This window comes from Ranitomeya variabilis, chromosome 5 (assembly GCF_051348905.1).
Source record: "Ranitomeya variabilis isolate aRanVar5 chromosome 5, aRanVar5.hap1, whole genome shotgun sequence".
Taxonomy (NCBI): domain Eukaryota; kingdom Metazoa; phylum Chordata; class Amphibia; order Anura; family Dendrobatidae; genus Ranitomeya; species Ranitomeya variabilis.
Genome location: NC_135236.1, coordinates 660,669,212 through 660,696,872, shown reverse-complemented (window position 1 = coordinate 660,696,872; position 27,661 = coordinate 660,669,212). Strand labels below are relative to the sequence as shown.

At 41.4% G+C, this 27,661-nt stretch overlaps 2 protein-coding genes across 2 annotated transcripts in view; one reads left to right on the top strand and one right to left on the bottom strand.

Annotated features, from left to right (window-relative positions):
* Nucleotides 1-12,172, top strand: part of ANO2 (anoctamin 2) — a 249,373-nt gene extending 237,201 nt beyond the window's left edge. The window contains exons 24-25 of the mRNA XM_077266525.1: nt 1,534-1,639; nt 10,947-12,172. Of these exons, the coding sequence (XP_077122640.1) occupies nt 1,534-1,639; nt 10,947-11,228 (388 nt within the window). The 3' untranslated portion in view covers nt 11,229-12,172. The remainder of the gene's footprint in view (nt 1-1,533; nt 1,640-10,946) is intronic.
* Nucleotides 1-27,661, bottom strand: part of NTF3 (neurotrophin 3) — a 274,247-nt gene that overhangs the window by 92,254 nt on the left and 154,332 nt on the right. The gene's annotated exons all lie outside the window — the stretch shown is intronic.

The window sequence follows — 27,661 nt, the reverse complement described above, 5'->3', positions numbered from 1 at the left end:
ACTTTCCCAGATGAACTAGACCAATTATAGTGGTAACCTCACCTTGTTAGCCATCATACACAATATCTTTTCTTGTTAGCCACCCTATACTTTGCCTCGCCTTATTTGCCACCCTACACTTTGCTTCTCCTTATTAACCACCCTAAACTTTGCCTCTCCTATTTAGCCATCCTACACTTTGCCTTTCCTTGTTAACCACCCTACACGTTGCCTCTCTTTCTGAGTCATGCTAAACTTTGCCTTTCCTTAGTAGAGACTCTACAATTTACCTCTACTTGTTAGCCACCCTACACTTTGCCTCTCTTTATTAACTACCCAATACTTTGCTTCTCCTTATTAGCCACCCTACACTTTGCTTTTCCATGTTAGCCATCCTAAATTTTGTGTCTCCTTAGTAGTCACCCTACACTTTGTCTCTCCTTGTTGGCCACCCTACACTTTGCGTTTCCATGTTAGCCATCCTAAATTTTGTGTCACCTTAGTAGTCACCCTACACTTTGTCTCTCCTTGTTATCCAACTTACACTTTGTCTCTCCTTGTTATCCAACTTACACATTACCTCTCCTTGTTAGCTACCCAACATTTTGCCAAAGAGAGGGGATGGCTTGCCTTCATCACATTCATATGAGCAGATCAGGCTCATAATAATAGAGGTGGCTTATATGTAGTGCTCTACATTTTGCCTGAAAAAAAAAAGCTTTTGTTGCCGACACCCTTCTTTAATAGGATTTAAACAGTTTTTTGTCAAGATGAAACAACCCATTTACAAATTGTGGAGATCTCAGAACTTAGTGCCTGCTTTCCCAAGTGTCTCAGGTTTATTATAGCAAGATATGCTGTTTGTTGGCCATCCTCCACTTTGACAAATAGAGGGGAGTCCTTGTCGGAGACACTCTTTATGATGCTCGTATGGGCAGATCAGCAGCAAGAGCCATTACCTTTTGGAGACCCTTCACATTAAGGGGAGTTCTTCTCGGGGACCCTCTTTGTGACATCCAAGTGAGCCAATCAGATCTATTGTAGTAAGATCTGCTGCTTGTTATCGACCTTCCACTTTGTGGGCCTGGGGAGCTCTTGTTGGGCCCCTTTATGATGTTTCTACCCTTAAATAGTGGACATGGAAAGGGGTTGCCACAAGGAAACAACCAATTTAATATTTAATCCAAAAGATCAAAGACCCATCACATTTCCTTGGAGGTTTGATGGAGATTCTAGGGGTCATTAACATTTTTCTTACATTGAAACATATTCAGTATTTGAATATGTTGAACAAATACAAAAGGACGAATTGTCCACTTATTAAAACAAACCCAGAAAAAATAAAATTCCTGAACGTTGTATGTTCATCCTTTCTACATCTGTATGGAGTTGAAAGCAAAATTGCCCTGATCAAGAGATTAATTGAAGTCAACAATTTTTTTATTTTCGAGGAACCAAATCTTCAGTCTTGATTGAGACTCAGATAGGATTAAATTATAATTGTACCATCTCCTAAAAAAAAACTATGCTCAATTTCATCTTCTCTTTTTGTAGATATAAGGATTACCGAGAACCTCCTTGGTCTCCGAATCAATACGACTTTTCTAAACAATACTGGACGGTCTTAGCTGTGCGTCTCGCTTTCGTCATTCTTTTTCAGGTAAGTGTTTTTTTTTATTAAACAAAGCATGAATTTTTGTTTTCTTTTATTTTTTTGTCAATATTCAGGTAGAACCATCATATTTTGCAGCATTGTGCATACATTTTATTTGCCTAGCGGAGCTTACAGTCTAGTTTCCTAGTTCACATACTAAAGGCCCCCATCAGGTGCAGACACAGACAGAGGAGGGCCCCTATGCAAGAACAACATATGGGCCCTTTGCAGGCCAGTAGATCATCATAATGCTTTGGAGGTGGAAGTGGGCCATCTTACCTCTTGGGCCCCTGAGTGACTGAACAAGTTGCATGAATGATATCTCTACCCCGGCCCCTTTACACACTCTTGGCCGAACTATCGTTCAGCTGGCAGATAGTTCTGCCAATTTCTTCATACACAAAAGTGCTCACCCTACCTAGCACTCCTGTGGTCACTATGAAAGAGCCACTGCCAGACTTTTCTGGCAGAGGCTTATGTCCGTGCAGAAGTAAAAGATCGACCATTAAAATTCCATCATTGAGATCCTCATCTGTCGGGGAGACTCAGCCAATTTTGCCGATATTGTTAAGATTGATTGACTTTAATCTAATGAGTATGGGGCCTTAAGGAAAATAGCTGGAAAGTAAACTATCAAACTAGAGCTAGTAGCATTATGGAAGAGCCATCCATCAAGGCCAGTAAGGTAAGATTTTTCTCTTACCTTACTGGCCTTGATGGATGGCTCTTCCATCCACACTAGGGACAAGATGGGTTATAAGAAATGCGTATACTAAGGCCAGTAGGGAAATAAAAATAATCCACACACAAGGGTCAATAGAGTAATAGGAAACCCAAGACCATAACCAGAACGGTGATAAAAATTCAAGACAATGGGCCAAAAGGGAAATATGAAATTAATGCACAAGGCCAATAGACTAATAGTGAAAATACATATTGGAGTCAGTAGGGTGATTTGAGAGTCTCGCACTTAAGGAAATGGGGTGATCGAAAAGTAGTGCATCAAGGCCAACTGGGTGATAGAAAAACCAATACAACTTGACCGGTAGTGTGATAGGAAATTCAAGTAGTAAAGCCAGTTTAGCAGTAGACGTTTATCCACATACTAGTATCATTCTGGAAGTATTAAAGCTTCAATCTACATCAAGCAGGATGATAAAATACTTCTATACTAGGACTGTGGAAGGTAACTTGTTCTTACCGCAGAGATCCAGATGGTACGTAAAGACTTCCTGACAGTGCTCCATGGGAAAAAATGGGTAAATTAGCTCTCCTCAAGAAGAATGAACACTTTTTTCAAAACAGCTGTCACTAGATCGTTCTTCTAGAAGAGATGTAATTTGGTACTTCCTCTTGTGATGGACACTGATTGACTGACTGCAGAGGTCACATTACGTCTGAGCAAAGAAACAGTCTCCAATCTCATTTTTCTATCTTGGACTGAATGTGACTGGTGCAGCCAATTAGTAGCTGCTGATTGGTTGTAGTGGTCACCGGATGTAACCAGAAACAAGAGGTGGACATATTATTGATGGAAGAGTGACAAGGAAGCCAGTAAGCAAGGGTATTTTTTAATTTAGAACCACTGTAGGCCCATTTTATTGTTCGAGGCCTTGCCTCGTCCTTGTATGTTCGACAGGCACAACACATGCAGGGATTGCCTGTTTGCTAGGCTGTGTTGTGGCTGTCTTACAGCTACAAATCATACAGCCATGGGGACTCGAACATAATATACGAGCACGCCCAAGATACTAGGATAACGCCCCAGCATGCCTGGGTAAGACATTATCTGAGCATGTTCGCCCATCACTAATCATGAATCATAAGTAATGTTTTTTCCCCAAGATAATAAATTATCTAATATTATCTGATTGCTGGAATATAACTTCTGCGACCCAGAGTGAAACCGAAAATGGGGCTTTGGAACCCTAACAACTAGGCTCTGCAAAGACCTGCTTCGATTGGAGCAAAGGTAGTAGCATGCGTAAGCATTGCTCCTTTCTGATGGTGGGCTTCCGGGTCCCATTTTTTTATCATTGTGGTTCCCATCAGTTTTATCCACAGCAGTCCTCAAGCTATTACATATACCAACGGGACTATATAGCTTAGAAACACAAAAGTTGCAAAATTTGTCGCGTTCACTAACTCCTTGACATTGTCATTCTCCATGGTTGGACATCAGCGATCAGTAAGGACCAAACTTACTTTTTAGAGAATAACTACAACTAGGGAAAATTGTAACGAGTAAAAAGCTGCTAAAACTTGTTCCTTCCCTTATGCCTCTTGTCAGTTTCCATCCACAGTTTCTGCACTGATATCAAACAAGCAGACCATCCTTGGCCAACCATGGCCCTGGGTGGTGGGACATAGTGGTATTACCCAACACCAAGAGTGGTTTCCTCTTCGGTTAATTTGCTTCCTCTGGACATCATGTATCTACTCTAAGTCTATAGTCTTCTTGGCTGCCAATTTGTTGAGCTTTACGCCTCAAATTTTTGTATCGGTAAACAAACCACAGCTCTTTTTTTCTTGGTAACTTGGCCATATCTTTACACTTTTACCGAGTTACCGAATGTCTTCAACAAATCCATAATTTGCAAGTGTTTTTAGATTTATGGTCCCATTAGTATATTCGCTCATTAGCACTCTCCGATGAAATGTGTAATTATCGAGAAACTGGAGCACAGAGCACTGAACCTAACCAAATGAGTCAGAAACCACAGACATCTTAGGAATGATTGTCGACAATTACATTTTGGCAGCTTTTCACGATCAAATTTTATGAATTGAATAGCTCTTGTGAAATCTCTCCCATCGCAATTGGGATGTTTTCATGTTTTTTTTATTGCAAAAAAGTCTTAACTTGAAGTTATCTAGATAAGTTGCTAATGCTAGTATACAGAGAGTAGAGTTAATGGCAGTGGCAAAACTACAGTCCGATGGTCCCCTGTGCAAAATTTGGACCTGGTCCCCCACCTGTATGTTTTTCTGATGTATGGGCTCTTGTAGCATTCCAGATCTTGTGAATACATGTTAGCCCTCTCATGTAACAATATTCCTTATCCTGGACCCTTTCCTGTAATAATGTCCCCAATCCTTGCCCCTTCCCATAATAATGTCCCCAATCCTTGCCCCTTCCCATAATAATGTCCCCAATCCTTGCCCCTTCCCATAATAATGTCCTCAATCCTGGCCCCTTCCTGTAATAATATCCCCTATCCTAGGCTCTTTCCAGTTATAATGTTCTCCATCCTTGGCTTCTTCCTGGCATAATGTTCCCCATCTTCGGACGCAACATCCAGCTGAAATAGCTGCTGGTGTCCGCAGGCCCCTCTCCCACACCGGCCCGGTCGCTGTCGCACTCTCTGTCTAATGGTCATCCAGTTTTTTTATTACAGTACCATTTTGTTTTCTATTAATACTAGGTAGCGTTCAACAGCTGTGGTTACCCCGCGGGGCATACCTATGAAAAGTCAATATGTATTGCTATGTGGAATAGTTATTAAAGGCAACCTTAAAATGGGCCAAAAATTGTCAACATAATTTAAAGGAAGAACTCATTTTTTGGTGGGTGGATACTGAACGTTTCCTCCTCCATCTTTTAAAGATTATTGAGGTTTTCTGTGACCTAATTAACCTACAGGCATGTCTAAGGAGTCCAATTTCTCACTATACAATTTCAACACATTTTGGTGACATGGTGACAAATCGCTCAATGCCCTGTATTTCCCATCACATTTATTGGGTGGTCACAAAGAGGCAGATACAGTATAACATTAACATTTCTCGACAGAGTATCACAAAATCATGTTTTTCTCAAAACTGGTCATCTCAGTTTACTTATCTTGGGATATGTCAAGCTCAAAAGGAATGTAAGGAAGGACACATCTTACTTATGTTCAACCAGTACATGGTCAGAATGGCCCATCACAGGCCTACCTAAGGGTCATCTCCTGGACACAAGTTCTTAAATAATGGTGGACCTCAGTGCTCGATCAGAAGGCATTTGGATCTTATCTTGCACCTAGTCATTTCTCAATGAGGTCTATTTTTTATAGGTGTTCACAAATAATCTATTTAGAATATTTTAAAGGTTTGATTATCAATTATTGACTAGAGATGAGCAAGAGAAGAAAATCTTTTCTCCATTGATTCTCCAAAAATCTATTCTCCATTGATTCTTCAATTCACTAGAAATCTTGAACCTGCTAACTTTATCATTGACGTCCTGTTGACTTGGCAACCAACCGTTTGACGTACAAATTTATAGAAAAATTAAAAAAATTGCACATCAGTTACAAAGTTTTGCATTGAAGCATGGCAACCAATCAGACTATTTTTTTTTTTATTGTCGTTCCTCCACCGGATGGATAAAAGCTTAAAATTGATTCATTGGAAAGGTTCAGTGCACTTAGTAGAGGAGTTAACGAATGAACGCCATAGGTAATTATGTAGCACGAACCTTCTGATTGCACCATGAAAATTTTCTGTTTCTTCTGCTTTCATGATTGAGCAACCACATGTGATTCCATGGAAATAAAGAATATCGTACTACTCCTTTCTTGTATCGTAAAAACACCATACTCGGAAGTCTGACAAGTATCTGTGCATCAAGTGAAATATAATACCGTCTTTAAACAAAAGCTGGATACCGGCAGAACACAGACATCTGTTTCTGACTATAACTAGTCATTTGCATATAATTAGCTATAATCACCAATTTTTTAAAAACTGCATTAAGGAAAGTTTAGAAGGCTAAATTTTAGCCTATTTCGAGCTCAAAGTCTCAGGAAAATTACTTAGGCACGGAGGCCAAAAATCTTCTAATCAGCTGCCAACCTTAGATGTTTGTGAGAAGGATGAAACTGATGTAAGATATATGAATCGTTAAAATCAAAACTGGGGAATCATTAAAAGCATAAGCATATCCTTTTTTTAAGGCTACAATCCTTTTTGCATTTGGTCCAGCCCCTTAAATTTGGTTTTTGGAGGCCATGCCCTTTTTCACACCAATTTCTGATCAACAAATGTGCTTTTTTGTAGATCATACCCCTTTCCATACCAATTTGCCCCTATAAATGTGCTTTTTGTAGGCCATTCACTACTTCATGGCCCATTCTCATCCCACTAATATGCAACAACCCATTGCCATGAACATTGCTTTCCAGGTGGCTTCTGTGGTGGCCAAGAGATATGTCAACTCTTTCCAGTCTGGGAAATATTTTCTCTGTGAGCCACCGGGATCTCTAGGAAGAGTTGACAAATATGTTTATGGTGTAAAGAAGAAAAAAAAATCAAATGCCAACAACATTATTTGGAATAACGTTGTGAATCTCACTGGAAAATTACATTGAGTTTTTAACATTTTTTTAGTCTAGGAAATCACTTTTCCTGGTAACTCAATTTAGTCAATCTTTTTTAGGCCATCCATAGACCTACATTTTTACTATGGTATTATAGATTGTCATAGTGGTCTAAAGAGGGTTAAAGTTTCAGCTAGAAAAACACTCAACTGTAAACTTAAGTTAAGGCCATTATGACAAGAACTATTGCTTAGTGAGAAGATTAAGACCAACTTGGGTTAAGGGCAGTTTTGAGTTTAAGACCAGTCTGGTTGTCCTAGAAAGCTCAAGAATCCATTATATTCAATAAATGCCATCCTGACAGTATTTTTTGTTATTCAGAGGATTGTGACCAAATCTAATTAGTCAGAGTTTTAGGTTTGCTCTAGACTTTGGGTCAACCATTGTCAGCTATGTGGTCTACTTAGATTTCAGGTTTCTGCTAACAAACACTACCATTCATGATGATCAATTGAAGCTGTTGCTCTGTGACAAGATTTAGCAAATTTGATCGAAAGGGCTTGTCATCTCATCGGTCTACCACCAATCTAAATACATGCTTAAGCCTCACAGATCTTTGCTTAGGAGCTGCCACTAGTGATGAGCTACAGCAGCACATGACCATTGTAGAAGATCAGTGGACTCAGTGGTCCCATGTCATTCTTCTGGCTCTACACAAAAGATAAAAGTATATTTCAGCTCACCCTTGCCATTCCATCCATGGTGGTAAGTGTTGGTCCGAGCACGGAGACGAAGTGTTGCTGCCACAATGCTGAACAACGTATTGAAAAAGAAGAGATGGCTCCAGCTCCTGGAATAAAATGTAGAGACTTTATTGGTGTGTATTAAAATGCTGCTGAAACATGACCGGCATGGTCGGTGGGGGAGAGTAACCAACATCCGACTGGAGGCGTTTCGAACACAGACACTTAGTCCACTGAGGACAAAGAACACGTCTGTGTTCGAAACGCGTCCAGTCGGATGTTGGTTACTCTCCCCCACCGACCATGCCGGTCATGTTTCAGCAGCATTTTAATATGTACCAATAAAGTCTCTACATTTTATTTCTGGAGCTGGAGCCATCTCTTATTCTTCTGGCTCTACCTTTTCCAAACTTTGTTGAAGCTTCAGAACTTGCTTCAGATTTTCTTAGTTCATCCTTCAAGAAAAAAAAATTCTATAATGCTCTATGATTGGCGTTGTCTACCAAATAGTCAACAATAGACTTTGGATCCACCATGGACTAATATGTGCTCACATTGACATACAGGTGATTTTAACCCTAGCTAGATTTTACTTTAGATTTTTTTAGGTTATTGTTTCTAGAATAGCTCTGGCAGCCATAAGAATCAATTGGTGCTGGATTTTGCTTGGGGTTAGGATTGTGACCAACTTTAGTCAAAGTTTAAAATCAACTGTAGACCTTGCAGCCAGTTTGGTCTAATATGTGGTCACCTTAGTCTAGAGAGGTTTTAGGGTCCTGCTAACAGCCACTCAAAGATCTTCTGACAAGAGCAGATGTTAAGTCATATTATAATGATTGATGAGTTTAATGGTGGTCTTGGATGCAAAAACACTAAGCTTTTGGCAATATTGGCTTGTGTGCTATCCTATAAATTATCTAGTAGGATAGTGTTAGTATAAATATTAATCAATGATGCTAGCTTTTGCTTAGCGAGGAGGTTATGACCAATATAGTGAATGATGAAGGGGTTTGTAATAGAATGATTAGATTTGGATAGCCTCTTTTCGAGACCCTTTTTGCCAGAGTGGAAAGTAGTTATGAAGTGGAGGTGTCTTTCTTTTGGACCTCTCCCACATTTTAAAATAATCCTGATTTCTGTAGGCATGATGTAATTCTTACAATAGTGGTCTAATTAGAGGCAATTATAGCATGTCCAGAAGATATATATGCTATAAGTGTCTGATAGACCCACACCTATACCCAGAGTGGTGGTTTGGCTCAATCCCCCGTTTCACATAGCATCCAACCAAGCATGAGTGGTGAAGCGGCTGTACATACATGGCTCTCTCCATTCATTGCCATAGGATTTCCAAATACAACCCCTAGGAATTGCCTCTGTTAGACATATCATGTGGATATGTCATAAATATCAAGTTTTGAGTGACAACCATTTAAATTTCTACACTGTTGGGTGCTATAAGGAAAGTAAATATGTACTGCCAAGTTTACCCAGCACCCTGAGCTGAGGAATTATATTTGTACTCTCATTATTATCTCTTGATATAGCTCAATTCTGCAAAAGGTTTATATGAAATTAGAAAAATGTGTCTGCTTTATCACAGATTTAGCGCCACATTAGGCAATGTATGGTATTGCAACCAATCCCCATTCTTTCAAACTATTAAATAAGAAACTCAACTAGAAAAATTTGCTAATTCAAGTCGTAGTGTACTCTATCAGTGAGTATTTAGAGTCCTTAAGATTGTTGGCAGTGTTGTATTGCTAACAGCCGTATATCGTGCAGCCGCTATGGGGCCCGTGAATTGGGAGGCCCAATGCCACTGGCACCGGGCCCCCTGCCTGTTATCGCACTTTGAACTTTATCGGCATCCTGGAGCAGCGGGGGGACAGGGAGAAGTTAGTATTTTCTTTCTTTCTTTTTATCAATGAGTGCATTGTGGGGGGCTATAATATTATTTGGGAGGCTATGTGGGGGGCCATTATATTGTTTGGAGGACTTTGTGGGGGCATTATATACTTTGGAGGGCTGTGTGGGGACCATTATAATATTTGAAGGGCTATGTGGGAGTCATTACACCATTTTGAGGGAAATTTTGACCCATCATACTATTTGAAGGGCTATTTGGAGGGCCATGATACTATTTGGAGGGCTATGTGTGGGCCATTCTATTATTTGGTGACTACGTGAGGGGGCCATCTTGTTCTTTGTAGGGCATGTGGGGGCTATTATACTATTTGGAGGGCTATTTGGAGTCCATCATACTATTTGAAAGGCCATTATATGGTTTGGGGAAGTCATACTGCTTGGAGGGTTCTGAAGGGGCCATTATACTGTTTGGAGAGCTAGAGGGGGACGTCATACTGTATGCGAGTCATTATACAGTATGGAGGGTTGTGTGGAGTCCATCATACTGTGTATATGGTTGTGTTAGGCTCATCATACTGTGTGGAGGCTTGTGGAGGACGGTACACTATATGGAGAGCCATTATATTATATGCAGAGCCATTAAACTGTATAGACAGCCACTATACTGTATGGAGGTCCATTTTAGTTTATGGCAGGCCATAATCCCATGTGTGGGCCATATATTTTGTGGAGGGCTGTATTGCAACATCATACTGTGCGTGTGGAGAGTACTGCGGAGGAAATCACTTGTAGGGTAAATTACTGTGTTTGGTTGGCACTTTTGTTTGCATCATTTATGGGGGCCATGAGAGGGGCATCTTAGTGCGTGGGAACACTAAGGGGCTTCAAAAGGGGCAAAATGTATTTGCAAGGGCTGCAAAGTTGTGAGATATGCTCTGCTGTGACCCACCAAATATTTTTCCTTGGGGGTGCCCAAGTAGGACTTTCGCTATAGGCGCACATGACTTCTAGGTATGCCCCCGATTGTTGATATAGAGATGATGTGAATTTATTCCATCATTGGTGAAGCATGACAAAAATGTGGCGTTGTACTAAACGAAAGAAGAGCCACAGATGCCGGCAAGTAAGAAGCCGTTCCCCCACTCCCAATGTTGTGGCCTATGGAATGGGATGTATGAATCGACACTCTGGACATCTGATTGGACTCTCTAAACTTACTCAATAATCCATATGACATCTTTTCGAATTTTTACATGAAAGTCTTAAAATTTATCAGAAGAAAAAAAGATGAGATCCTCATAGTTTACGTTAGATCTTAACATCTACCGCTAGGTCTAAAGATTCATCCAGTCCTGTCTAACATTCATAACCATTTCTTATTTTCCCTGTTTCCTTCAGAACCTGGTGATGTTATTGAGTGCGGTGGTGGACTGGTTAATACCCGATATACCAAAGGACATAAGTGAACAAATCAAAAGAGAGAAGAGTTTGATCGTCAATGTCTTCCTGAAAGAAGAACATAAAAAGCTCCAGCTCATAGAAAACTTTATCCTGCACGACAAACAACGTGGCAAGACGGAAAACAAGGGCCGACGGAGCCGAGCAGCCAGCTTTTGCCAGTTCAGTCGAAGCCAACGTGGCAGCTTTACGTCGTTCAGCTCACACCACACGGACGTGTGACCTCGTTGCCCCGAGTAGACATGTCACACAAGTAAAAAAAAAAAAAGGATCTAAATGCTTGTACGATTAAAGCTTAAGACGTTGAAATTGGAGATGGAAGAACATGTGGAATGGAGGAGTAAGGGGTGAAGGAGAAAACAACCCTTACATTTCTCGTAAACGTCTCCAAACGATCTTAAGCAGGCTTTGTAATTTTTAAGGAACCGTCTGGTGCAACATACGGCGCAGACATGCTTAAGCACAACGGAGCACTATAGATCTCCAGCAGCTCGTTTACTGTAATGTGTGTGGCTACCACAGAGCTGAATACAATGCATGGAGTAGGGAGCAAAGTAAGACCACATTTTTTTAATTTTTAACCCTAGGACTAGCCGAGCTCATTAGTTTTTTCTTTTTAATGAGCGGACTTCTTTAAATTGCGTGAGACCGTTTCCTATATGTTGCACGTTAACGACAATCTTGCTGCAGTGCTTTTTAAAGATGATATGATGTAAACGTTTCTGTACTCGACTCGTGTCGCACACTACTTACTAGACGCCGCAATTAGAGGCCTAGCTTTATGTAAATAAAATAATGCTAAATCTGCAACTTTAAGAATAAAAAAAAGCTGCTGTCCAATGAAAAAAGGGAATGTATAGCTTTAAATATATCATGTTCAGTAAATTATGCAGATGTGGGCACGGGAGGTATACCGGGTATGACGACGTATTTCCGTTGGCTGCTCTTTTGCAAATGTATAGTGAGAAACAACAACAACAAAAAATATATATATATATATACATATATCACAACCTCAGGGCTTATTTTATATAGTTTGTTCTTAAAGGTAATAAGGAATCAAAGACACTTTTGATATCAGAGCAAAGCAAAAAAAAAAAAGAAAAATTATTTACTCAAATCCAACCGTAAATTGTAAACCGCATTTCACAGGTTTCTGGGATCAATCGAATGAATGATGTATGATCAGAGATGGTAATAAACTATTTTTTTCTGGAGCTGCTGTTTATGATTTTTTTTATTCAAAGTAGTTAACGAAATTAAAATACAGACTTTTTTTTCCTATGCATAGCTCCACTTGCATCCGAAGGTCACATTTGGTATTGCAGCTCAGTCACACAAATATCAATTGAGCTCAGATGCAATGCCAAAAAAAGGACTGAGCAAAATTTCTGCGGTGCTCTATGTGACTACAAATTGTCAAATCCTGACAGTTTGCATCATGCACACTAAATTGCTAAATAGAGTGGGCGGTTATATGACTGCCGATATGTGATTTGCATATTGACGATTACATGCTATCACGTTTCTCGTCCATTTCACTCAACAAAACATACTGGTAACCACTTGCCGAATAGATTCTCATCCACTTTTCTCAATGGAACATACTTGCAGTCAATGTTCTATTCCAAGAAACGGATGAGAGTCTTTTCGACACGTGACCTCCAGTAAGTTCTAAAAGTCGAAAGCTGATGAGAATCTAGTGTGGGCATGACTGCCAGTATGTTTTATTGAAAGAAGCAAATGAGAATCTAGTTTGGTAATTGACCGGTAGTATGTCCTTTTCAGAAAAGCGGATGAGAATCTAGTTGTGATGTGACCTCCAGTATGTTCTATTGAAAAAAACGGATGAGAATCTAGTTGAGAGATATCACCGCTATCATTTCTATTGAAAGAAGCACATGAGAATCTAATTGAGTTTTGACTGCTAGTATGTTCAATAGAGAAAAGTGGATGAGTATCTAGTTGAGATATGGCCGCCAGTGTGTTCGAAAGTGAAAAGTGGATAATTATCTAGTTAGGACATTACCACCAGTATGTTTGAAAGTGAAAAGTGGATGAGTATCTAATTGGGACACGACCACCAGTATGTGTGAAAGTGAAAAGTGGATGAGTATCTAGTTGGCACATGACCACCAGTATGTTCGAAAGTGAAAAGTGGATGAGTATCTAATTGGGACACAACCACCATTATGTTCTAAAGTGAAAAGTGGATGAGTATCTAGTTGGCACATGACCACCAGTATGTTCGAAAGTGAAAAGTGGATGAGTATCTAGTTGGGAGATGACCACCAGTATGTTCGAAAGTGAAAAGTGGATGAGTATCTAATTGGGACACGACCACCATTATGTTCTAAAGTGAAAAGTGGATGAGTATCTAGTTGGGACATGACCACCAGTATGTTCGAAAGTGAAAAGTGGATGAGTATCTAATTGGGACACGACCACCATTATGTTCTAAAGTGAAAAGTGGATGAGTGTCTAGTTGGGACACGACCACCATTATGTTCTAAAGTGAAAAGTGGATGAGTATCTAATTGGGACATGACCACCAGTATGTTCGAAAGCGAAAAGTGAATGAGTATTTAATTTTGACGCGACCACCAGTATGTTCGAAAGTGAAAAGTGGTTGAGAATCTAGTTGAGAGACATGACCACTAGTATATTCTAAAGTGAAAAGTGGATGAAGATCTAGTTGGGATATGACCACCTGTATGTTCTGAAGTGGAAAGCGGATGAGTATCTAATTGGGACACGACCTCCAGTATGTTCTAAAGTAAAAAATGGATAAGAATCTAGTTGGAATGTGACCACCAGTATGTTCTATTGAGAAAAGCAGATGAGAATCTAGTCAGCATGTGACCGCAAGTGTGTTCTATTGAGAAAATAGGATGACAATCGTTAATGTCCACCAGTATGTTCTTTTGAAAGAGACGGATGAGAATCCAATCAGCACAAGACCACCATATGTTTTGCTAACAGAAGGGGAAGAGAATCTAGTTGGGACGTGACTGCAAGTATGTTCTGTTGAAGGAAGTAGATGAGAATCTAGTTGGGAGATGACTGGTAGAATCTTCTAATAAGAGAAGTGGATGAGAATCTAGTTGGAGTGCGACCTCTAGTATGTTCTATTGAGAGAAGAGGATGAGAATCTAGTTGGGAAATGATTGCCAGTATGTTCTCTGAGATATGTGAATGAGAATCTAGATGGGAGAATCTGTGTAGCCTGATATGTCACTCGCTACTGCCCCCACCTCTATGGTAAATTGGATAGTTGGAAAAAAGTACAGTTGGCCTTTCACTTTCAATAATTTGCACTAATGCTCAGTTGGTTGACAGCATTTAATCCTGTCCTTCCCATACACGTACATGCTCGTTTTACTATATATGTGTTTTCATAAGGAGAGGTTAAAAAGCTGCTGCCAGGCTCTTCTCTATCCTGTGAGAACAAATGATTGGACATATTGAAAATCGGCATGCCCGAACCTACTTTCCTGAAAATCATGTGAAGAGAGATGGCACACCACTAATCTCATAAAACTTTTCTCTTACATATTGAGGTGCCTTTAAATGTATCTAAAGAGGCAGACAATAAGCTGATCACAAAGTGTCTACCTACGATCAGTGGTAATCTGCTGGGAAACTTGGAAAATAAGTGATTTGTTTCTCTGCAGTGCCCCCACAGGGAATATAAGGCATTACACTGTACCCATTCTAGTCAATGTGTTTTCAGTGTTGTGCAATACAGGATAGGTCCTCCGGAGCAATACCACTCTCAATATTCAGAACAGGGCTCAATTTTTGCTAAGCCAGACAACCCCTTTAATGATAAAGAAAATCCTTTAATGATATTAATACAATACCGTATAAAATTATTATTATTTTTATGGTTTTCATTTTCAATATCTCAAGAGAGAACCTAGAAAACCTGATATGGACAGTAACACCGTGGGCTCCAATGTGATTTACGACCATCATCTGTAGGTTCAGTAAAAGTTTTCCATTTATGGAAAATTAACGTCTGATACCGAGGAGAACCTAATAAAGACGCACTGATTCCAGAGATGGTTACGCAAACTACTTTACCATCGTAGAGATAAATGTTATGTATGCGGCTTGGGCAAGAGAGAAACTTTTACAATACGAATGCCATTTCTGAAAGGTATTTAACACCAGTCCCAACGGAACACGAAAACATCAACTGGAATTCCCCTTTGCAGCTGCGGCTTGAATTGACCCCTAGGGCTCTGGCATGTGCTGTAGACCAGCCAAAAGTGTAATATGTGCTGGCATGGTTTGTGGGAGGTTAGTCAAGTGTCCAAGGTCAAACCGTTGCCTTATCCTCCAGGAGGTCCAATAAATTTCACCAGGCGTGTAGCTGCTCACATATCATGTGGTTAGACGAGAGAGAGAGAGAATCTGTGTAGGTGCTCAGAAAAAAAAAGAGCAAAGACAAAACTGATCATTGGAACGAAACTTTGCACCTTGGTCATTTTATGTTGATGCCTTCGTAAAAAAAAAAATTAGTCTTTTGTAGTCTTTATCATTGTCAGTAGAGTTGGTGCGAATCGATTCACAAAATCTGGTTCTATCAGTAATCTGTGGTTTCTGGACCCAAAACTGTCTCCTACCTAAAGGTATCTGCTCTTCTTTTGATAATCCAACCTGGCGTGACATCATATATGTCTAAAAGACAAAGTCTATCCTTGTGGAGAGTAAAATGCTTGATATGCCAGTGTAAGGAGACATATAGGCCATGCAACGCTCCTCTGGTAAATTAAATATGCAAGTTGCCTCTTCAGTGAGATATAGGACTGGAACTCTTGCTCCACCTATTAGAAGTGGTAATCCTAAAGGTCATTATCGACCCTTTAACGTGACTTGTCAAATGACGTAGAATAAAAGCCAAACCATCAGTTTATAGGTGTGTGTTTCAGGATGTTGCCCCTTCTCAGTGCAAAGCATGAGATCTGACATGGCTGTAGGTGGCACTAGAGTTAAATTCCTCTTCCTCTCGGAAGAGACAATTTACATGCTTAAATTTGCAGAGGAGCATTACATGGCCTATAAGTCTCCTTACACTGGAATGTCACTCTCCCAAGGAGAGACGTTACCCCTTAGACCCAGTCAAAGGCCTCTCATACAGCCAAATTAGATATCATGCTTTGCAATGAGAAGGGTCATCACCCCAAAACACGCGTCTGCAAATTGAGAGTCATGTGGCAAGGCTCATTAAAGAGTTGATACTGACTTTTAGGATTGTTACTTCCAATAGGTGGCACTAGAGGTCAAGTCCTCTTCCTCTCTAAAGAGGCGATTTGCATATTTAAATTCTCAATAGAGCATTGCATGACCTATAAGTCTCCTTACACCGTCATGTCTGGCATGTCACTCTCCACAAGAAGAGATGTGACCCCTTAGACCCCAGTTAGTCAGAGACCTCTCATACAGCCAAATAAGATTTCATGTTTTGCGCTGAGGAAGGGCAACACCCCCGAAACATGTTTCTGCAAATTGAGATTCTGGTTTGGCCTTATCCTTAGTCATGTGGCAAGGTTCATTAAAGGGGCAGTATTGACTTTTAGGATTACAATGGCCAGTAGGAGATACTAGTATTCTAGTCGTTTTTCTCTGAATAGTAAATTTGCATATCACATGCGTATCACACCGCATCGATGATATGAGGCTGGCTAATCAAAAGAAGAGCAACAGATGTCTTCAGGAAAGAGGCGGTTTTCAGGGCTTCCTTCCAGCAAGCACAGATCACTGGCGTGGCCGATGGACCTGGTTCTTGAGAAACGATTTGGTTCAGTAGTGGTGGCACGTGCATAGATAAAATGGTGATGGTGGGGGAATTACTGATGATCAGAACCTGAGAAAACTTTGAACCAAAATTAGGTAAGGGGGCCTGAGGAAGGACAGAAAAGGAGCATACTGGACATAAAAAAGGGAAAATAAGTGCGATTGGTGAAAGATTAGAGTGAGGAGTAAGCAATAGGAAGAAAGAATAGTCACCAAATCCAGGCAAACCCTGTCCAGAATTTACTGGGATCCGTGCAGAAGTAGATTGTGAAAAAAAAAAATCTGCATTTTGACAAACTTGGATTTTTGTAAAATTTTAGAAAAATTGATTTCCACTTAAATTTATTTGCACATCGCTAGGTAAATTTTCTTCTTTTTTTATTTTAGACAATTTACCTTTGGATCCAGAAGTAGTCAGTGAGATTAGGATTCCTATTCTATAGAGAAAAAAACTTTTATACTGTGTGCACAATGAGTTTATTGAGAATTTTTTTCAGCTGAGCTGCTAAAAACGCCTGAAAAATAACTTAAAATATGAAGATTCCAAACCATTTTTATTCTAAAACCAGTTTTCTCCACAAATAAGAACATTTCCTGGAATGGTTTTCCACTTGAAGCACTAGCCGTTTTTGACTGTCTCAAAGAAATTCTGCACAGACTTAAAACTCCTCTTGTGTTTTTTGGTTACTTCAAGGTCAGGGCCGGTTTTAGACAAAGCCCTGATCAAAAGTTTAAAGTGGGGCCCCAAAGGCTAATATATTGCACCATCTCACAGAAGCAGTTCGGTTGTATTTACATGCACTGAGTTCAGGCCGCTAAACGAGTGTGATCGACAATATTGAAGTTGTTCGACTCTTGTTTCTCGGCCTCCTTACACCGGCTGAGGAACAGTGATGGAGACAGAACAATCAATAATAGATCAATCTGTCCCCATACAGTATCATGTTATCAGCAGCATATCTACAGTTTTCACTCCGTGATGTGCCGCTGACAAAAATGATTTTTGTCTCGGCATAAACAATCCAATCACTCGATGAATAGGCAGCATTTTGCTTCTTTAGTATAATACACCCCATAGTCCTCCACATAGTATAATGCACCACATAGTCCTTAATATTGTATAATGCACTTCTCATAGTCCTCCCTATAGTATAATACATTCCCCATAGTCCTCCATATAGTATAATACACTCCCCATACTCCTCCATATAGTATAATACACTCCCCATAGTCCTCCATATTGTATAATGCATTCCATAGTCCTCCATATAGTATAATACACTCCCCAGAGTCCTCTATATATTATAATGCACTACATGGTCCTTCATACAATATAATGTACTCACCATAGTGTAATGCACAGCCCATATCCTCCCTACAGTATAGTACACTATACCTCTTACTTACCTCTCCTCATTCCCCCGCTGCTCTGGTCTTTGCAGTGCAGCACAACATGTGACATCATCGCGCGCCCACCTCCACCTCAGTCGCAGACGAGGAATGATGGGAGCGGGAGTGTTATCTGTTGCTCTCTCCTCCATCTTTGCTTTCAAATGTATCAGCACCTATGATGCTGACACATGTGAATGCAGAGAGGGGGGTACTGGCGCTGGGCCCCCTGACTCATGGACCCCATATGTGGCTGGGGGCCCCTTAGGGAATGGGGCCCTAGGCAAATGCCTAGTCTGCCTGCCCCTAACGCAAAACCTGCTTTATTGCTATGTGAATACAGAGTATTTTAAGGAAGTTTTGAAGCAGAAATTGGTTATGGGCACGCAGGGTCTTTTTCAGTCGGACTCTGTTGTCTAGAATCCACCTGATAAAGCACTGAAATATTGAGCAGAAACTCTCCAAATCTAAATCTCAAAACTCCTTAAAAAGTTTGACTTTCTGCTCAGTTTCTTCTCCGAAAGTTCAACAAAAAGTCTCCGTGTGCACATTGCCACTCAGCGATTCTTGTGTTGACATGGAATATAGATGTTTTTCTAGGAATATTCCCTACAAAGAAAGCAAAAAAAACCCAGCGATCACAATGGCAGTAAAATAAATGGTTAGAATTCTGACATGGCGCTTTCTGTTACCAATATCATTCACTTCTACTATTTCATAACACTTGCACAGCATTGCCAGAAGAGCCTTAGTGAAATTATCCTCCTGTTATGTGGAACTAATGTCGATTAGTATTTAAGTGTTGGATTTAAGCCTTTTATGGAAAATTGCAATATTAAGTAGAAGAAAACAAGATGATTGCACTGGGGAAGTACATCAAGGCGGTACACCACATCTATTTTGTTCCATCTTTCTTGTTCTCCAAAACGTCCCTTGGGTTTGTATTAAAATCTTTTTAACCTTTGTCAATGGTGTAGTTACAATGTACATGGACATGAGAGGGTCCAACAGCCCATTTGCCCCATTAGGGTACACTAGTATAGTCCTCAATTGGTCATAGGTTACATTCTAGATTATGTACTTATCAAAGTTGTTGACTCTTCTGGACCCTCCTGGAGAATCTCAGAAAGAAGGGCAGGAGGCCTCCTAACCTTCCGGAATAATGTCAAGTGCAACAGAAACTTTCCGAAATAAGGTGAGACCACTTGTATTCCCAAAAGAGTTGGTCAGTCTCCTGGTTGTTATTTAAACCCCCTGCATAGCAGCTCTTCCTAAAGGTTATTTTTTGTGTATGACACCGGGATGCTCCAACATTAGACAGAGCCTAGCTTCCAAAAGCACATTAATTGAGCAAAAATAAGAGTAATGGGGAGCAGATCTCAACTTGCAGTCATTCTAAGGGAACTATCAATATTTATTGGCAGTGGATGAAAATCTATCCTGAACATGTGCATGCCCCGTTACAACACATGGCTCTGTGACCAACTATCTTGCTCATATCAGTCATTTTTGGGTGCCCTGAAAACCACCTGACATTCGCGGCTCCTTTTTTGATTAGCCAGCCTAGTCCAAAGACGATGTTATGCCAGGGCAGCTTATCAAATGAGGAGTTGGAGATGGAGTCAGGTAATTGTTCGTCTTTCTGTTTTTCTTCCATTTTATGAGACAAGAGGAATAATTGGTCCGTTGCATTAATGATGGAAGCAGAGGTGCCCATTGATGATTGTGGGGTTCAAGTGGTGTCCTTTTTTGAGAATTGGAAAAAAAAAAGTCCTGCTTTCAGAAACAGAATATCCAGACATGTTCTCAGGAGCTTTGAAAATATTCTTTTGTAGAAGATTGTACCGAGGAACTGATTGATCTTCTTCACTTTAATCCTCAAAATGGGGATCTTCATTACTATCATTAGATAAAGCGCTGGAGTCGAAATGTAAGTCAATAAGTGGAAAAAAGAAAAAAAACCTCAAAGTTTTAATAGTTTGTTTATTCAGTTTCCTGTAAATATTAAATTTTTAATGCCACCTCAACAAAAGTAATTACAGGGGAAGGTTTGCCAGAAGCTACATGTGACGAGTGACTATTTTATGGTCCAGGACAAAGGAACATCACCAAGGTCAACAGTCAATCATCTTCTTGTGACAGCAACACATTAATGTTGTATACTGTATGAGTAACTTGCGTTGAGATACATAGAAGCTTTTGTACACCTAATTGCCCGCCTGGGGCTGTATTCTTTAGAGAATGAAGCTGCTCCTACATTTGTACAATTGTAAACGCAATTTAGGTAAAAGGAGAAAATTGACTTCCTACAACATCCATCACGCCATCTTCGGCATGAAAGGCTTCTATTACTCAGCATGATGGACTACCTGGATTACAGATACCACCTTTCTGTAATAAAACGTATTTGCCCAAATTTGTAAACATAAATTTATGGAAAAATAAAAATATATGTATAATTTTCTAAGTCATACAACATTCTCTAGATTCTTGAAATGTTGTGATGTTGGTGCTAATAAGATTGGTAGGCAGAGGCATAACGCATGATTAATAGTCCCTATTTCTTCTTAATGTTGCCAGAAGTAAATTCAGTAGGCACAGAGACATAGACTATTATCTTTATGTTGACTTTTCAGTTGATGCTTATTGTAACATAATGCCTGCTATCTTTGCAAATCAGAGATGCAGGGTAATTGAACAATGGATGTTTGCTTAATATATTGATTAACCATTGTGTGGGTCCTGTCGCTTGTTGACCTGCAAAACAGAGAAGGAAGAGCTATGCAGATTCATTAAATACAAAAACAATGAATGTTAATCTCATCACACCTTCTTCTTGACCTCTGGATGATGGCTTGGAGAACAAAAGTTGTGAACTATGTAAAGGAGAGTCCACAGACTTTACAAGAACACAGCCAGAAACATTCTACAGGATGTCAGCTTAAGGGACTATGGCCCCAGCTGGAAGAACACAGATCTGCTCTATTGGCCATAGCTGAAGCCTCAGAGACATCTTGAAGAATCTAGATTGGGACAATCATGTCACCTGGCCACATAGCTCACTGCTCTTGGTCAGCTTCCTACGCTTGCTGTTACCTCCTCACTGTGCGTGCCACAGGTGGGGTAGTCAGCCCTGGAAGCCTCGAAGTCGCAGCTGCTATAATTCCGGTGAGTCATTGAGACTCTGTAATTTTGCTGGGACTGTTCTATGTGTTATTTTCTGTTTTGTGGTTCAATAAATAATTGCCACACTAATTTACCCTCACCCTCTATTGTCTGAGTAGTATTATACCCATGGTATAATGGTACCCATGGCGAGCGTTCAGTGGGATGATCCCTGGTCCATGTGGTCTTGGGCCAACAGACTAGAGCACCTGCTGACTCCCTGTGTCTCCACAGACCCCAATACAAGATTTTTAACAGTGCCCCCATCTATTATGTACCATTTATAATACTGGTGTCTTCTTATGTGGCAAACCAGCCTTTGGGCTAACTCAAGTACAAGGACTGTGACTTCTATGTCTCTTTCTGAGTCTCTGCTGATAGGGTCTCTGTCACTGATTTAAGTCCACACTCCCAGTTACTGCTTGTCTACAATTTATGCCAACCAAAATAAGTTTTCTTTTTTGGTCTTGGGAAACATCATTGAAACCTCCTGACAAAGCTATTACACAGCGAAACGCACATAGAAAATAGTGTTTTCTTCCTTATCTACTATGATGTCATAGGGTATTTATTTTTAGTACCTGACACTTCTCTACTTCTTAAACTCTCATTCAGACATTCCTGTTGCACGTACAAGTTCTTTCTGTGTGTTTCAATGCTGCAACAGGTTCCTATTATAGTCTAGAGCTATGTCCATGTTCTTTCTCAGACTGTGTGACTATACAAACAGGAAGTCTCTTGTCCCTGCGTTTATCATCCAGCGGTTGGTATGCTTTACAAGGTGAAAAAGTTCCAACTAAAGTGTACTTCACTTGTAACTTTGGAAACTGTAGAGGCTGGAGGACCACTGGAGAAGCAGAACACAAGGGGCTGTGCAAAGTAGTACAGGAAGATCATTGGAGCCACTAAACTGTGCCCAGAGGTATAGCAGAGCTGAGTAGATCAGATGACACACAATAACAATGGAGTCCAGAGTATTGGCTGATTTGAGAACATCAAGAGGTATGTCAGAAAGCACGCAGAAACAAAGTAGCATAGCCCAGCAGTGTAGCAGTGCTGGGTATCTCTGGAAGCTCGTCGGAATAGCAGAAGTGGATCAGCCTGCTGACTCAGTCTGACAGAAGAACAGAGTGGTATATCATATCTCCCAACATTGAAAGGCAAAACAAGTCTTCTTACACTAGGCTACTTCCCTAACCTCACCCAGTCCATTATATGTGCCCACATAGAAATATTGCTATTAATGTTCCTTCACAGTACAATACCACTTTTACCGCACTCACAGTGTCTTACCTACAGTATGATGCCCACAGAGCCCCCCTCATAGTATAATTCCTCAAATTCCCACCCATATAATATGATGCCTCCACAGCACCACACACAGTATGATTCCTTCCACAGTCCTACCCACACACTATGATGCTTCCATAGCCCCACTGTCATGATCTCCATGGCCAGAGAACTAGCATAAGCCTCAATAGGAACAAGCTCTTGGAAGATGTAACTATACTGACCATGAACTAAACCTACCGCATCATCTAGAAGTAGCCAGGTAGCATGTCCTACTTTTTATCCCTATATGCCCAGCGCCGGCCGGAGAACTAAATAATGCTAGCAGAGGGAAATATAAGACCTGACTCACCTCTAGAGAAATGCCCAAAAAGGAGACAGAAGCCCCCCACATATATTGGCGGTGATATGAGATGAAACAACAAACGCAGCAGGAAAATAGTTTTAGCAAATTTGAGGTCCGCTTTCTAGATAGCAGAAGACAGAAAGCATACTTTCATGGTCAGTAGAAAAACCTAACAAAACACATCCAGAAATTACTTTAGGACTCTGGCATTAACTCATAATACCAGAGTGGCAATTCCTGATCAACAAGAGCTTTCCAGACACAGTAACGAAACTGCAGCTGTGAACTGGAACCAAAATACAAAAACAAAACATGGACGAATGTCCAACTTATCTAGTAGATGTCTGGGAGCAGGAACAAGCACAGAGAGGCTTCTGATAACATTGTTGACCGGCAAGCATCTAACAGAGAAGCCAGGTTATATAGCGACACCCAGATCTAATCAGAACAGGTGAACAGGGAAGATGATGTCACAAGTTCAATTCCACCAGTAGCCACCGGGGGAGCCCAGAATCCAAATTCACAACAGTACCCCCCCCTCAAGGAGGGGGCACCGAACCCTCACCAGAACCACCAGGGCGATCAGGATGGGCCCTATGAAAGGCACGAACCAGATCAGAGGCATGAACATCAGATGCAGTGACCCAAGAATTATCCTCCTGGCCGTATCCCTTCCACTTGACCAGATACTGGAGTCTCCGTCTGGAAACACGGGAGTCTAGGATTTTTTCCACAACGTACTCCAACTCACCCTCAACCAACACCGGAGCAGGAGGCTCAACGGAAGGCACAACCGGTGCCTCATACCTGCGCAATAACGACCGATGAAAAACGTTATGAATAGAAAAGGATGCAGGGAGGTCCAAACGGAAGGAAACAGGGTTAAGAATCTCCAATATTTTATACGGACCGATGAACCGAGGCTTAAACTTAGGAGATGAGACCCTCATAGGGACAAAACGAGAAGACAACCACACCAAATCTCCAACACAAAGCCGAGGACCAACACGACGGTGACGGTTGGCAAAAAGCTGAGTCTTCTCCTGGGACAACTTTAAATTGTCCATCACCTGCCCCCAGATATGATGCAATCTCTCCACCACCGCATCCACTCCAGGACAATCCGAGGATTCCATCTGACCGGAGGAAAATCGAGGGTGGAACCCCGAATTACAGAAAAACGGGGACACCAAAGTGGCAGAGCTGGCCCGATTATTGAGGGCGAACTCCGCCAATGGCAAAAAAGCAACCCAATCATCCTGGTCAGCAGACACAAAACACCTCAGATATGTCTCCAGGGTCTGATTAGTCCGCTCGGTCTGGCCATTAGTCTGAGGGTGAAAAGCAGACGAAAAAGACAAATCTATGCCCATCCTAGCACAGAATGCCCGCCAAAATCTAGACACAAATTGGGTTCCTCTGTCAGAAACGATATTCTCAGGAATACCATGCAAACGAACAACATTTTGAAAAAACAGGGGCACCAACTCGGAAGAAGAAGGCAATTTGGGCAGGGGAACCAAATGGACCATCTTAGAAAAACGGTCACACACCACCCAGATGACAGACATCTTCTGAGAAACAGGCAGATCTGAAATAAAATCCATCGAGATGTGTGTCCAAGGCCTCTTAGGAATAGGCAAGGGCAACAATAATCCACTAGCCCGAGAACAACAAGGCTTGGCCCGAGCACAAACGTCACAAGACTGCACAAAGCCTCGCACATCTCGTGACAGGGAAGGCCACCAGAAGGATCTTGCCACCAAATCCCTGGTACCAAAAATTCCAGGATGACCTGCCAATGCAGAAGAATGTACCTCAGAGATGACTCTACTGGTCCAATCATCAGGAACAAACAACCTATCAGGCGGACAACGATCCGGTCTATCCGCCTGAAACTCCTGCAAGGCCCGCCGCAGGTCTGGAGAAACGGCTGACAAGATAACTCCCTCCTTAAGAATACCTGTGGGGTCAGAGTTGCCGGGTGAATCAGGCTCAAAACTCCTAGAAAGGGCATCCGCCTTAACATTCTTAGAACCCGGTAGGTACGATACCACAAAATTAAACCGAGAGAAAAATAATGACCAGCGCGCCTGTCTAGGATTCAGGCGCCTGGCGGTCTCAAGATAGATCAAATTTTTGTGGTCAGTCAATACCACCACCTGATGTCTGGCCCCCTCGAGCCAATGGCGCCACTCCTCAAACGCCCACTTCATGGCCAAAAGCTCCCGATTCCCAACATCATAATTCCGCTCAGCGGGCGAAAATTTACGGGAAAAGAAGGCACAAGGCCTCATCACGGCGCAGTCAGAACTTTTCTGCGACAACACTGCCCCAGCCCCGATCTCAGAAGCGTCGACCTCAACCTGAAAAGGAAGAGTCACATCAGGCTGACGCAACACAGGGGCAGAAGAAAAACGGCGCTTAAGCTCCTGAAAGGCCTCCACAGCATCAGGGGACCAATTAGCAACATCAGCACCCTGTCTAGTCAAATCGGTCAATGGCTTAACGACATCCGAAAAACCAGAAATAAATCGACGATAAAAGTTGGCAAAGCCCAAAAATTTCTGAAGACTTTTAAGAGAAGAGGGCTGCGTCCAATCACAAATAGCTTGAACCTTGACAGGATCCATCTCAATGGAAGAGGGAGAAAAAATATATCCCAAAAAGGAAATTCTCTGAACCCCAAAAACGCACTTAGAACCCTTGACACACAGAGAATTAGACCGCAAAACCTGAAAAACCCTCTTAACTTGCCGGACATGAGAGTCCCAATCATCCGAAAAAATCAGAATATCATCCAGATACACTATCATAAATTTATCCAAAAAATCGCGGAAAATATCATGCATAAAGGACTGGAAGACTGAAGGGGCATTAGAAAGACCAAAAGGCATCACCAAATACTCAAAGTGGCCCTCGGGCGTATTAAATGCGGTTTTCCACTCATCCCCCTGCCTGATCCGCACCAAATTATACGCCCCACGGAGATCAATCTTAGAGAACCACTTGGCCCCCTTTATGCGAGCAAACAAATCAGTCAGCAACGGCAATGGGTATTGATATTTAACTGTGATTTTATTCAAAAGCCGATAATCAATACATGGTCTCAAAGAGCCGTCTTTTTTTGACACAAAGAAAAAACCGGCTCCTAAGGGAGATGACGATGGACGAATATGTCCCTTTTCCAAGGACTCCTTTATATATTCTCGCATAGCAGTATGTTCAGGCACAGACAGATTAAATAAACGACCCTTTGGGTATTTACTACCCGGAATTAAATCTATAGCACAATCGCACTCACGGTGCGGAGGTAGTGAACCCAGCTTGGGTTCTTCAAAGACGTCACGATAATCAGACAGGAACTCAGGGATTTCAGAGGGAATAGATGATGAAATGGACACCAAAGGTACGTCCCCATGAGTCCCCTTACATCCCCAGCTCAACACAGACATAGCTCTCCAGTCAAGGACTGGGTTGTGAGACTGCAGCCATGGCAATCCCAGCACCAAATCATCATGTAGATTATACAGCACCAGAAAACGAATAGTCTCCTGGTGATCCGGATTAATACACATAGTCACTTGTGTCCAGTATTGTGGTTTATTATTAGCCAATGGGGTGGAGTCAATCCCCTTCAGAGGAATAAGAGTCTCCAAAGGCTCTAAATCATACCCACAACGATTGGCAAAGGACCAATCCATAAGACTCAAAGCGGCGCCAGAGTCGATATAGGCGTCCGTAGTAATAGATGACAAAGAGCAAATCAGGGTCACAGACAAAATAAACTTAGACTGTAAAGTGCCAATGGGAACGGATTTATCAAGCTTTTTAGTACGCTTAGAGCACGCTGATATAACATGAGTAGAATCCCCACAATAGAAACACAACCCATTTTTCCGTCTAAAATTCTGCCGCTCGCTTCTGGACAGAATTCTATCACACTGCATGTTTTCTGGCGTCTTCTCAGTGGACACCGCCAGATGGTGCACTGGTTTGCGCTCCCGCAGACGCCTATCGATCTGAATGGCCATTGTCATGGACTCATTCAGACCCGCAGGCACAGGGAACCCCACCATAACATCCTTAATGGCATCAGAGAGACCCTCTCTGAAAGTAGCCGCCAAGGCACACTCATTCCACTGAGTAAGCACAGACCATTTACGGAATTTTTGGCAGTAAATTTCAGCTTCATCTTGCCCCTGCGATAGGGACATCAAAGTTTTTTCTGCCTGAAGTTCCTCATACAGCAAGCCCAAGGCCAGAAAAAACGCATCCACATTGAGCAACACAGGATCCCCTGGTGCCAATGCAAAAGCCCAATCTTGAGGGTCGCCGCGGAGCAAGGAAATCACAATCCCAACCTGCTGTGCAGGGTCTCCAGCAGAACGAGATTTCAGGGACAAAAATAACTTACAATTATTTCTAAAATTCTGAAAGCTAGATCTATTCCCTGAGAAGAATTCCGGCAAAGGAATTCTCGGCTCTGATACCGGAGCATGAACAACAAAATCTTGCAAACTTTGTACTTTCGTGGCGAGATTATTCAAACCTGCAGTTACACTCTGTAGATCCATTATAGACAGGTGAACATAGAGCCATTCAAAGATTAGAAGGAGAGAGAAAAAAAAGAAAGACTGCAGCATAGACAGACTGGCAAGTG